The 13,100-nt window shown below is 37.8% G+C and overlaps 1 protein-coding gene across 4 annotated transcripts in view; it reads right to left on the reverse strand.

The window, feature by feature from the left end:
- Positions 1-318: 318 nt before the first annotated feature.
- The window catches only part of LOC133610463 (supervillin-like), an 81,325-nt gene continuing 68,543 nt past the window's right edge, over positions 319-13,100 (reverse strand). Inside the window, exon 22 of one of the 4 annotated variants that reach the window (XM_061966746.2) lies at positions 319-1,038. In XM_061966746.2, coding sequence (XP_061822730.1) covers positions 890-1,038 — 149 coding nt within the window. In that variant the 3' untranslated portion in view covers positions 319-889. Of the gene's footprint in view, positions 1,039-1,061; positions 1,944-7,920; positions 8,055-13,100 lie in introns of those variants that run through there. The other 3 variants (XM_061966745.2, XM_061966747.2, XM_061966748.2) reach the window with 3 other exon arrangements.

The raw sequence follows: 13,100 nt of genomic DNA on the forward strand, positions 1-13,100 counted from the left end.
GTATGACAGCTATACTGTTATATTGAGTAAAAAAAACTAACTTGTGTTTTACAAACCTTACACAATATATTTTTTCTAGTAAAACTCACAAAGAGACATTTCCCCAGGTATTATTAGCCATTGTGCATGTGTGGTTTAGGAGTTATGTTTAAATACATATCAAATTGAATGTGGCAGGTATACTGTCATGAGTAAAACCTAATTTTTGTAATTGTAAACCTTACCAAAATACCTGATTCTGGTAAAACTCACATAGATTGAATATTACATGCATTTTTAAACGGATTGCTTGTTTGGTTTTGGAGTTATGTTTTTACAACTTTCATATTTAGTATGACAGTTATACTGTCATATTGAGTAAAAAAAACAACTAACTTGCGTCTTTGCAAACCTTACAAAAGATCATTATTCTGGTAAAGACTTAGACTTTCTTTTTATTGTCATTCAAATTTGAACTTTACAGGATAGATAACACAATTTCGTGACATAAGGTCATGGTAGGGCAGGATAAAAAAGCAATAAGGTGCATATATAAATAAATAAATATAAATAATATATAAATATACATATAAAATAAATAAATATACTTAAATATATATAAATAAATAAAAAGGATACTGTGCAGATAAATATATTGCACTTTTTCCACATGCGCCCACGTTTATGGGTGTATGTTATATTGTTATTTTTTTTTTATTCCAGCGAGTTAATCCATTTTGAGGGGAGTTGAGGGGATAATTTAATTATAATGCGTTCAAGAGTCTTACGGCCTGAGGGAAGAAGCTGGAGGTTCTGCTTCGGAGGCTGCGGAACCTCTTTCTAGAGTCCAGCAGTGAAAACAGTCCTTGGTGGGGGTGGGAGGAGTCTTTGCAAATTTTCTGAGCCCTGGTCAGGCAGCGCTTTTTGCGATCTCCTGGATAGGAGGAAGAGGATTCCTGAAGATCTTTTCCGCCGTCCTCACCACTCTCTGGAGAGACTTCCAGTCTGAGGCACTGCAGGCTCCAGTCCAGACAGAGATGCTGTTGGTCAGCAGGCTCTCTATAACAAAGATACAGTTCTCCAAGCATTATTAGCTATTTGCATTTGTTGTTTAGGATTTATGTTTAAATAACTGTCATAGTGAGTAAAACCTAAATTTTGTATTTGCAAACCTTACAAAAACAATTGATTCTAGTAAAACTCACAGATACAATATCACAGGCATTTTTAGACATAATGCACGTTTGGTTTTGGAGTTGTGTTTATATAACTTTCATATTTAGTATTACAGTAATACTGTCATATTGAGTAAAAAAAAACATAACTTGTGTCTTTACAAACCTTACAAAATATTTTTCCCAGTAAAACTCAAAGATACATTTCTACAGGCATTATTAGCCATTTTGCATGTGCGGTTTAGAATTTATGTTTAAATAACTGTCATATTGAGTGTGACAGTAAAGTCATAGTGAGTAAAACAAACTAACTTGTGTCTTTGCAATGCTTACAAAAGAAAATGTTACTAGTAAAACTCACAAAAGATACATTTCTTCATGCATTATTAGAAAATGTTCATGTGTAGTTTAGGACTTATGTTTTAATAACTGTCAAATTGAGTGTGGCAGTTATACTGTCATTAAGTGTTAAACCTAATTTTTGTATTTGCAAACCTTACAAAAACAACTGATTCTAGTAAAACTCACATAGATTCAATATTGCAGGCATTTTAGACATTTCACATGTTTGGTTTAGGAGTTGTGTTTGAATACATTTTAATTGTTTTTTTCGTTAGGGCAAGTCCGACCGGCAGGAGGCCACGGGGAAGCCCCAGGACACATTGGGAAGACTATGTCAGCCGGCTGGCCTGGGAACGCTTCGGGATCCCCCGAGAAGAGCTGGACGAAGTGGCTGGGGAGAGGGAAGTCTGGGCTTCTCTGCTTAGGCTGCTGCCCCCGCAACCCGACCTCGGATAAGCGGAAGAAAATGGATACATTTAGTATGACAGTTATACTATTATATTGAGCTAAAAAAACTAACTTGTGTCTTTAAAAAACCTTACAAATGATATGTTTTCTAGTAAAACTCACAAAGATACATCTCCAGGCATTATAAGCCATTTTGCATGTGGTTTAGAGGTTATGTTTAAATAACTGCCATATTGAATGTGGCAGTTATACTGTCATTATGAGTAAAACCTAATTTTTGTAATTGTAAACCTTACCAAAATACCTGATTCTGGTAAAACTCACATAGATTCAATATTACAGGCATTTTTAGACGGATTGCATGTGTAGTTTTGAAATTATGTTTATACAACTTTCTTATGTAGTATGACAGTGATACTATCATATTGAGTAAAAAAAACTAACTTGTGTCTTTGCAAACCTTACAAAAGAACATTTTAGTAAAACTCAAAGATACATCTCCAGGCATTATTAGTCATTTTGCATTTGTTGTTTAGGAGTTATGTTTAAATAACTGTCATATTAAATGTAACAGTATACTCTCATATAGAGTGAAACCTAATTGTGGTATTTGCAAACCTTACAAAAACAACTGATTCTAGTAAAACTCACATGCATTCAATATTACAGTTATTTTTAGACATTTTGCCTGTTTGGTTTAGAAAGTATGTTGGAATACATTTTTATTGCTTTTTTCGCATTATCTCAGGATTTTAGGAACATTACTGTCATATTGAGTAAAAAACTACTTTTTGTGTTTGCAAGCCTTAAAAAAGCATATGTTTCGAGTAAAACTCACAATAATGCATTATTTCAGGCAATATTAGCTCATTTTATGTGTAGTTTAGGAGTTGTGTTTATTTACTGTCATATTGAGTGAACATTGTCATGGTGAAAAAAAAACTAATTTTTTTATTTGCAAAAATTTCAAACACAACCGATTCTAGTAAAACTCACATGGATTCAATATTACAGGCATTTTCACACATTTTGCATGTTTGATTTAGGAAATATGATTGAATACATTTTCATGGCTTTTTTCGCATTATCTCAGGAATTTAAGAACATTACTGTCATATTGAGTAAAAAAAATACTTTTTGTGTTTGCAAGCCTTAAGAAAGCAATGTTTCGAGGAAAACTCCCAAGAATCCATTATTTCAAACATTATTAGCCATTTTGCATGAGTAGTTTAGGAGTTATGATTAAAAAACTGTCATATTGAGTGTGACAGTTTACTTTCATAAAGAGTAAAACCTAATTTTTGTTTTTGCAAACTTCACTAAAACAACTGATTCTAGTAAAACTCACATGGATTTAATATTACAGGCATTTTTAGACATTTTGCATTGTTGGTTTAGGATTTATGTTGGAATACATTTTTATATCTTTTTTCGCATTATCTCAGAATTTTAAGAACATTACTGTCATATTGAATAAAAAACTACTATTTGTGTTTGCAAGCCTTAAAAAAGCATATGTTTCGAGTAAAACTCACAAGAATGCATTATTTCAGGCAACATTAGCTCATTTTTAAGTGTAGTTTAGGAGTTATGTTTAATTTACTGTCATATTGAGTGTACATCGTCATGGTGAAAAAAACCTAATTTTTGTATTTGCAAAAATTTCAAACACAACTTAATCTAGTAAAACTCACATGGATTCAATATTACAGGCATTTTTACACATTTTGCATGTTTGATTTAGGAAATATGATTGAATATATTTTCATTGCTTTTTTCGCATTATCTCAGTATTTTAGGAATATTACCGTCATATTGAGAAAAAAGCTACTTTTTGTTTGCAAGATTTGAAAAAGCATATGTTTCGAGTAAAACTCCGTAGAATGCATTATTTGAGGCATCATTAGACATTTTGCATGTGTAGTTTAGGAGTTATGATTAAATAAATGTCATATTGAGTGTGACAGTTTACTTTCATAAAGAGTAAAACCTCATTTTTGTTTTTGCAAACTTCACTAAAACAACTGATTCTAGTAAAAGTCACATGGATTCAATAATACAGGCATTTTTACACATTTTGCATGTTTAGTTTAGAAATTATGATTGAATACATTTTTATGGCTTTTTTCGCATTATCTCAGGATTTTAAGAACATTACTGTCATATTGAGTAAAAAAAATACTTTTTGTGTTTGCAAGCCTTAAGAAAGCATATGTTTCGAGGAAAACTCCCAAGGATCCATTATTTCAAACATTATTAGCCATTTTGCATGAGTAGTTTAGGAGTTATGATTAAAAAACTGTCATATTCAGTGTGACAGTTTACTTTCATAAAGAGAAAACCCTAATTTTTGTTTTTGCAAACTTTACTAAAACAACTGATTCTAGTAAAACTCACATGGATTCAATAATACAGGCATTTTTTACACATTTTGCATGTTTAGTTTAGAAATTATGATTGAATACATTTTTATTGCTATTTTCGCATTATCTCAGGATTTTAAGAACATTACTGTCATTTTGAGTAAAACAATACTTTTTGTGTTTGCAAGCCTTAAGAAAGCATATGTTTCGAGGAAAACTCCCAAGGATCCATTATTTCAAACATTATTAGCCATTTTGCATGAGTGGTTTAGGAGTTATGATTAAAAAATTGTCATATTGAGTGTGACAGTTTACTTTCATAAAGAGTAAAACCTAATTTTTGCTTTTGCAAACCTTATTAAAACAACTGATTCTAGTGAAACTCACAAGGATATAATCTTACTGGCATTTTTAGACATTTTTCATTGTTGGTTTAGGAATTATGTTGGAATACATTTTTATTGCTTTTTTCGCATTATTTCAGAATTTTAAGAACATTACTGTCATATTGAGTAAAAAAAATACTTTTTGTGTTTGCAAGCCTTAAGAAAGCATATGTTTCAAGGAAAACTCCCAAGGATCCATTATTTCAAACATTAGCCATTTTAAATGAGTAGTTTAGGAGTTAGGATTAAAAAACTGTCATATTGAGTGTGACGTTTACTTTCATAAAGAGTAAAACCTAATTTTTGTTTTTGCAAACTTTACTAAAACAACTGATTCTAGTAAAACTCACATGGATTTAATATTACAGGCATTTTTAGACATTTTGCAATGTTGGTTTAGGAATTATGTTGGAATACTTTTTTTTTGTGCTTTTTTCGCATTATCTCAGAATTTTAAGGACATTACTGTCATATTGAGTAAAAACTACTTTTTGTGTTTGCAAGCCTTAAAAAAAGCATATGGTTCGAGTAAAACTCACAAGAATGCATTATTTCAGGCAATAGTAGCTCATTTTTAAGTGTAGTTTAGGAGTTATGTTTAATTTACTGTCATATTGAGCGTACATTGGGCAGCACGGTGGAAGAGGGGTTAGTGCGTCTGCCTCACAATACGAAGGACCTGAGTAGTCCTTGGTTCAATCCCAGGCTCGGGATCTTTCTGTGTGGAGTTTGCATGTTCTCCCCGTGACTGCGTGGGTTCCCTCCGGGTACTCCACCTCCAAAGACATGCACCTGGGGATAGGTTGATTGGCAACACCAAATTGGCCCTAGTGTGTGAATGTGAGTGTGAATGTTGTCTGTCTATCTGTGTTGGCCCTGCGATGAGGTGGCGACTTGTCCAGGGTGTACCCCGCCTTCCGCCTGATTGTAGCTGAGATAGGCTCCAGCGCCCCCCCGCTCCCCAAAGGGAATAAGCGGTAGAAAATGGATGGATGGATGAGGGTACATTGTCATGGTGAAAAAAAACAACCTAATCTTGGTTTTGGAGTTATGTTTATAAAACCTCCTTTCTGAGCCGCCACCTTATCGTGGTAGAGGAGTTTGCGGAGCCCACTGATCCTAGGAGCTATGCTGTCTGTGGGCTTCTATGCCCCCTCGTAGGCTCTCCCAAGACAAATAGGTCCTAGGTGAGGGATCAGACAAAGAGCAGCTCAAAGACCTTTATGAAAAGTACAAATCGAGGTCCTAGATTTTTCCTCGCCCGGACGCGGGTCACCGTGGCTCCCCTGTGGAGCCAGGCCCAGAGGTGGGGCACGATGGCGAGCGCCTGTTGGCTGGCTCAGCTCAATGAAGCAACGTGGTTCCCTCCTCCAATGGGCTCACCACTCATGGGCTGGGTTATAGAGGTCGGGTGCAGTGTGAGCTGAGCGGCAGCCGAAGGCAGGGCACTTGGCGGTCCGATCATCGGCTACATAAGCTAGCTCTTCTGACGTGAAATGTCACCTTGCTGGGAGGGAAGGAGCCTGAGCTGGTGTGCGAGGTGGAGAAGTTCCGGCTAGATATAGTTGGACTCACTTCGACGCACAGGAACCTGTTCTCTCGAGAGGGGCTGGACTCTCTTCCACTATGGTGTTGCAAGCAATGAGAGGCTGGGGTGGCAATTCTTGTTGTCCCCCCGGCTCAAAGACAAGAGTATGGGGTATCGGACTGTCTGATTGTGGCGGGTCGCTCCCTGTATGATCAGTGTAGGGCAGCCTTGGTCCGCCAAGGCTGCCCTTTGTCACCGATTCTGTTGTTAACTTTTATGGACAGAATTGCAGTCATGGCGTTGAGGGGATCCGGTTTGGTGGTTGCAGGATTAGGTCTCTGCTTTTTGCAGTTGATGTGGTCCTGATGGCTTCAACTGGCCAGGATCTCCAGCTCTCATTGGATGGCCGAGTATGAAGCGACTGGGATGAGAATCAGCACCTCCAAGTCCGAGTCCATGGTTCTCGCCCGGTAAAGGGTGGGGTGCCATTTCCAGGTTGAGGAGGCGATGGCACATACTAGATGGCCCCAAGTGGAGGAGTTCAAGTACCTAGGAGTCTTGTTCACGAGTGAGGGAAGAGTGGATCATGAGATCCACAGGCGGATCGGTGCAGCGTCTTCAGTAATGAGGACGCTATATCGATCCATTGTGGTGAAGAAGGAGCTGAGTCAGAATTAAAAGCTCTAAATTTACCGGTCGATCTACATTCCCATCCTGCACCCATGGTCACGGTTATGACCGAAAAGACAAGATCAAAGACAAGAGTTTCCTCCTTCGGGTGGCGGGTCTCTCCCTTAGAGATAGGATAAGAAGCTCTGTCATCCTGGAGGAACTCAGAGTAAAGCGCTGCTCCTCCACATTGAGAGGAGCCAGATGAGGTGGTTCGGGCATCTGCTCAGGATGCCACCCGAACGCCTCCCGAGGGAGGTGTTTAGGGCAAGTCCGACCGGCAGGAGGCCACGGGGAAGACCCAGGACACATTGGGAAGATTATGTCTCCCGGCTGGCCTGGGAACACCTCAGGATCCCCCGAGAAGAGCTGGAAGAAGTGGCTGGGGAGAGGGAAGTCTGGGCTTCTCTGTTTAGGCTGCTGCCCCCGCAACCCGACCTCGGTTAAGCGGAAGAAAATGGATGGATTTAGTAACGACAACAAAAAATGCCCATCCATCCATTTTCTACCGCTTATTCCCTTTTGGGGTGGCAGGGGGCGCTGGAGCCTATCTCAGCTACAATCGGGCGGAAGGCGGGGTACACCCCGGACAAGTCGCCACCTCATCGCAAAAAATGATTATAGTAAAACTCACATGGATACAATTTTACAGGTATTTTTAGACATAATGCATGTTTGGTTTTGGAATTATGTTTATATAACTTTCATATGTATTATGACAGTTATACTGTCATCTTGAGTAAAACTAACTTGTGTCTTTACAAACATTACAAACTATGTTTTTCCAGTAAAACTCACAAAAATATTTTTTTCCAGGCATTATTAGACATTTTTCATGTGTGGTTTAGGAAATATGTTTAAATAACTGTCATATTGAATGTGGCAGTTATACGGTTATGTGTAAAACCAAATTTTTGTATTTGCAAACCTTACAAAAACAACTGATTCTAGTAAAACTCACATAGATTCAATATTACAGGCATTTTTAGACATTTCACATGTTTGAATACATTTTTATTGCTTTTTTCGTTAGGGCAAGTCCGATCGGCAGGAGGCCACGGGGAAGACCCAGGACACATTGGGAAGACTATGTCTCAGGCTGGCCTGGGAACGCCTCGGGATCCCCCGAGAAGAGCTGGACAAAGTGGCTGGGGAGAGGGAAGTCTGGGCTTCTCTGCTTAGGCTGCTGCCCCCGCAACCCGACCTCGGATAAGCGGAAGAAAATGGATGGATTTAGTATGACAGTTATACTGTCATATTGAGTAAAAAAAACTATTTTTCATAGATTCAATATTACAGGCATCTTTAGATGGATTGCATGTTTGGTTTTGGAGATATGTTTATACAACTTTCATATTTAGTATGACAGTTATACTGTCATATTGAGTAAAAAAACAACAACTTGTGTCTGCAAACCTTACAAAAGATTATTATTCTAGTAAAACTAACAAAGATACATTTTTCCAAGCATTATTAGCATTTGTTGTTTTGGAGTTATAATGCTTGCGTTGAGAGGCGACGGGCTCGGGTGGCAATTCTTGTTGCCCCCCGGCTCAAAGCCTGCACGTTGGAGTTCAACCCAGTGGACCAGTGGGTAGCTTTCCTCCGCCTTCGGGTGGGGGGACAGGTCCTGACTGTTGTTTGGCCTTACGCGCCAAACCGCAGCTCAGAGTACCCACCCTTTTTGGATTCACTCGAGGGAGTACTGGAAAGTGCTCCACCGGGTGATTCCCTCGTTCTACTGGGGGCCTTCAACGCTTATCTTGGCAACAACAGTGAAACCTGGAGAGGCGTGATTGGGAAGAATGGCCGCCCGGATCTGAACCCGAGTGGTGTTTTGTTATTGGACTTTTGTGCTCGTCACAGATTGTCAATAACAAACACCAAGTTCAAACATAAGGGTGTCCATATGTCGTCTTTGCTGTCGTACTTGCACAGATAGAAAAAGTACAGCTTGAGCACAATAGCTAATCACTATAGCCACGGACTTTAAGCATACTAAAGTTGTGTGATAACTTACACATAATTATTCTAACACAGTATAAACAAAATACGGACCAAATCCACACCGTTATGTGTTATGTGTTTTTCAACCTTTTTTGAGCCAAGGCACATTTTTTGCGTTAAAAAATGCGGAGACACACAACCAGCAGAAATCATTCAAAAACGAAACTCAGTTGACAGTAAAAAGTCGTTGTCGCAAGTGTTGTATATGAATTCAAACCATAACCAAGCATGCATCACTATAGCTCTTGTCTCAAAGTAGTTGTACTGTCACCACCTGTCACATCACGCCTTGACCTATTTGGAGTTTATTGCTGTTTTCCTGTGTGTAGTGTTTTAGTTCTTGTCTTGCGCTCCTATTTTGGTGGCTTTTTCTCTTTTTTTGGTATTTTCCAGTAGCAGTTTCATGTCTTCCTTTGAGCGATATTTCCTGTATCTACTTTGTTTTAGCAGTCAAGAATATTTCAGTTGTTTTTATCCTTCTTTGTGGGGACATTGTTGATTGTCATGTACATTGTGGACGCCGTCTTTGCTTCACAGTAAGTCTTTGCTGTCGTCCAGCATTCTGTTTTTGTTTACTTTGTAGCCAGTTCCGTTTTAGTTTCGTTCTGCATAGCCTTCCCTAAGCTTCAATGCCTTTTCTTAGGGGCACTCACCTTTTGTTTATTTTTGGTTTAAGCATTAAATACCTTTTTACCTGCACACTGCTTCCGACATCTACAAAGCAATTAGCTACTGGCTGCCACCTACTGATATGGAAGAGTATTACACGGTTACTCTGCCGAGCTCTAGACAGCACCGACACTCAACAACAACACATCATTTGCAGACTATAATTACTGGTTTGCAAAAAATATTTTTAACCCTAATAGGTGAAATTAGATACTCTCCCACGGCACACCAGACTGCATCTCACGCGCGGCACAGTGGTTGAAAAACACTGATGTAGACCACAAGGAAGTGTTTTAAATGTAGATCAGTGGTTCTTAAACTTTTTTCACCAAGTACCACTCAGCTCTCCAATACCCCCATAGTGACCAACATTAAACTACAGTAGCATAGTAGGCCTAAATATTCATTAAAACAAGCACAGTGTACTTATTATTTTTGGGCAACTGTTGTTTGAACAGTAACACTGTGTTTAAATATTCAATTAAGTGATTTTTTTTGGTGTACCCTTTTAACGAGATATTTTGGAACCTTATAAGATCTGGGTGAGTACTTGAGACTGGATGTAAAAGGAAGCGATGACACCACATGACATCCTATACAAGCCAGCATGTTTATTACTCTTGATTTTGGGCTGATGGTGATTGACAGAGAGCAAAATATCACTTCAAACTTTCTTCTTGCATCAGCCGACGGATTGCAAAAAAACCCCTCTTTGAACACGCATCTGTAAGGTGCATGCATTTTTGAACGGTAGAAGAAGAGTTTTGTTTTGGATGAAAGATGGCATGCTATGTATATGTGCCATGTATTTATGTGCGGTGTTGATACAGTGTGTCTAATCTAATGAATATCAAAAGTGTGTGTGCAGCTCAGCATGGAAAAGATCTAAGAGGCATCCATGGGGAACAGCGCCAGGACGGAGGGGATGTGTGCACTGAAGTGTGTTGTGTGTGTCTGTGTCTTTGTGAGAGGGGGCGGGGCCTACTGTGGATAGGTGAATTAATGCCCACATGCCATTATTCAATAAGTGATAGAATACATGTAAAAAAAAAATTAAAAATCAATGCACAAAACAAATACTTGATTTTAGAAAATCTGATTTTTAAAATACAAAAAAACAAAGTAACAATAATTACAAATTAACTAGCTAAAAGTGGATAAATACAGTAGAAAAATAAGTAAACAAAACTAAATAAAACACGTAGCGTCCGTGTACCTTCCGTTCATTCCATTTCCAATTCTGCTGGAGCCTATCTCAGCTGCATTCGGGCGGAAGGCTGGGTACACCCTGGACAAGTCGCCACCTCATCACAGGGCCAACACAGATAAACAACATTCACACTCACATTCACACACTAGGGCCAATTTAGTGTTGCCAATCAACCTATCCCCAGGTGCATGTTTTTGGAGGTGGGAGGAAGCCGGAGTACCCGGAGGGAACCATCGCACGGGGAGAACATGCAAACTCCATACAGAAAGATCCCGAGCGCAGGATCGAACCCAGGACCTTCGTATTGTGAGGCAGACGCACTATACGGCAGATTTGAAAACAAACAAAAAAGGGTTGATTTTCATTAGAATATTATATGTTGCACGATTACGCCAAGTAAAATTCCTAGTTTGTGAACCCTTTCTCAAACAATGGCAATAAAAACTCTTCTGATTCTGATAAAAATTGGATTTTGTGCTGGTTTCCTTTTATGGATTTTTATTTTTCCAGATAAACACAAAAATCGAATATACGTTCATCCAAACATGCAAAAATGCGTGGTTAACCGACTCAGTGGCCTAGTGGTTAGAGTGTCCGCCCTGAGATCGGTAGGTTGTGAGTTGAAACCCCGGCCGAGTCATACCAAAGACTATAAAAATGGGACCCATTACCTCCCTGCTTGACACTCAGCATCAAGGGTTGGAATTGGGGGTTAAATCACCAAAAATTATTCCTGGGCGCGGCTACCGCTGCTGCCCACTGCTCCCCTCACCTCCCAGGGGGTGATCAAGGGTAATGGGTCAAATGCAGAGAATAATTTCGCCACACCTAGTGTGTGTGTGACAATCATTGGTACTTTAACTTTAACTTTAACTTTTTATCTGTGTGATGACAAATTGAACCGGAAGCAGTATTTTAGCTTTTCCTTCGCGTTTAGCATGTTTTTAGCATAACAGTAACACCTTTGTTCAACAGGAGTCCTATTGTCGTTTTAAAAAAAGTGTAATTAAATAGTTGTTCAACTTTTGTTTCAGAAATATACCGTATTTTTCGGAGTATAAGTCGCACCTGCCGAAAATGCATAATAAAGTAGGAAAAAAACATATATAAGTCGCACTGGAGCCCGGCCAAACTATGAAAAAAACTGCGACTTATAGTCCGAAAAATACGGTAAATAGAAAAAATGGCCCACATTTTTTTTTATGATTTGCTTTTAAGAATTCGAAACAGAATGAACGGGAGGACCTTTATGAATCAAGTACTATTGATTTATTATTATTATTTTTACATGGATTAGTTTAATTAATATGACATCTCATCAAAAACTGAACACCAGCAAATAAAATGAATAAATAGATTAAATGTTGTGTACGAACTCTACTAAAAATAATGGCATGTCAAAAACGATAAGGATTTAAAAAAGAAAAACACAAAATGAACAAAGTATAATTCATGCAATGTAAAAGCTCTATTGAAAAATGACAGATACTTGTATAAGGAATATACAACATCAAAATACTAACAGATAAATAAATACAAATATATAAATAATATAAGGTGACATAAATAAAGTTAATTATATCAGAGCTTTCTGTTGGATTTTGGAAATATAAAAGATGTCGTTGTGGCTTGTGCAGCCCTTTGAGACACTTGTGATTTAGGGCTATATACAGTAAATAAACATTGATTGATTGATTGATTGAATTAGCCTATTAAATAGCAAACATGTTAAAGAATATAACAAAAAAACTAATATAATACAAATTATTAAAGAAATAAACAAAAGTAAAAATAAATAAAAAAGATGGTACATTTGAAACTAGACTTAAAAAATAAACTTTAATAAATACCTTCAAGCACAACCCCCCAAACAACAACATAGTACATTCCAGTGTAAATTTACTACAGTTTATAAGAACATTATATTTAAAAAAAATGGGGTGGGGGGAATAGGCATGTATACCATTTTCACAAACTAACATTTAAAAAACAAACCCCCCAAAAAATGAGAATCATAAACGTTACATTACTACAGCATGTGCAGCTGACCGTTAACTTAGCATGTATAAACAAAAACAAAAAGCAGTATTTATAAACAAAAACAAAAAGCAGTAAACATCCACTTTTACTTTTTGTAAGGCTTTTGCCAAGCGTACAATAAACCTTTAATGGATTTTTTAAAAATGCATGTTTGGTTTCCAAGAAAAGGAAAGCCAATTATTATGATTTAAAAAAAAAAATCCTTCTATTGATGTTTATAAAAGTGAAGCAATGAATAAAACGTGCATGCAGCAACGAAGGTCACTCATCCAAGCTCTCGGAGCACATTCTGCTCAGAAACAAGAGCTTTTTTGTTTGACGCGC

This window comes from Nerophis lumbriciformis, linkage group LG11 (genome assembly GCF_033978685.3).
Source record: "Nerophis lumbriciformis linkage group LG11, RoL_Nlum_v2.1, whole genome shotgun sequence".
NCBI classification, from domain to species: domain Eukaryota; kingdom Metazoa; phylum Chordata; class Actinopteri; order Syngnathiformes; family Syngnathidae; genus Nerophis; species Nerophis lumbriciformis.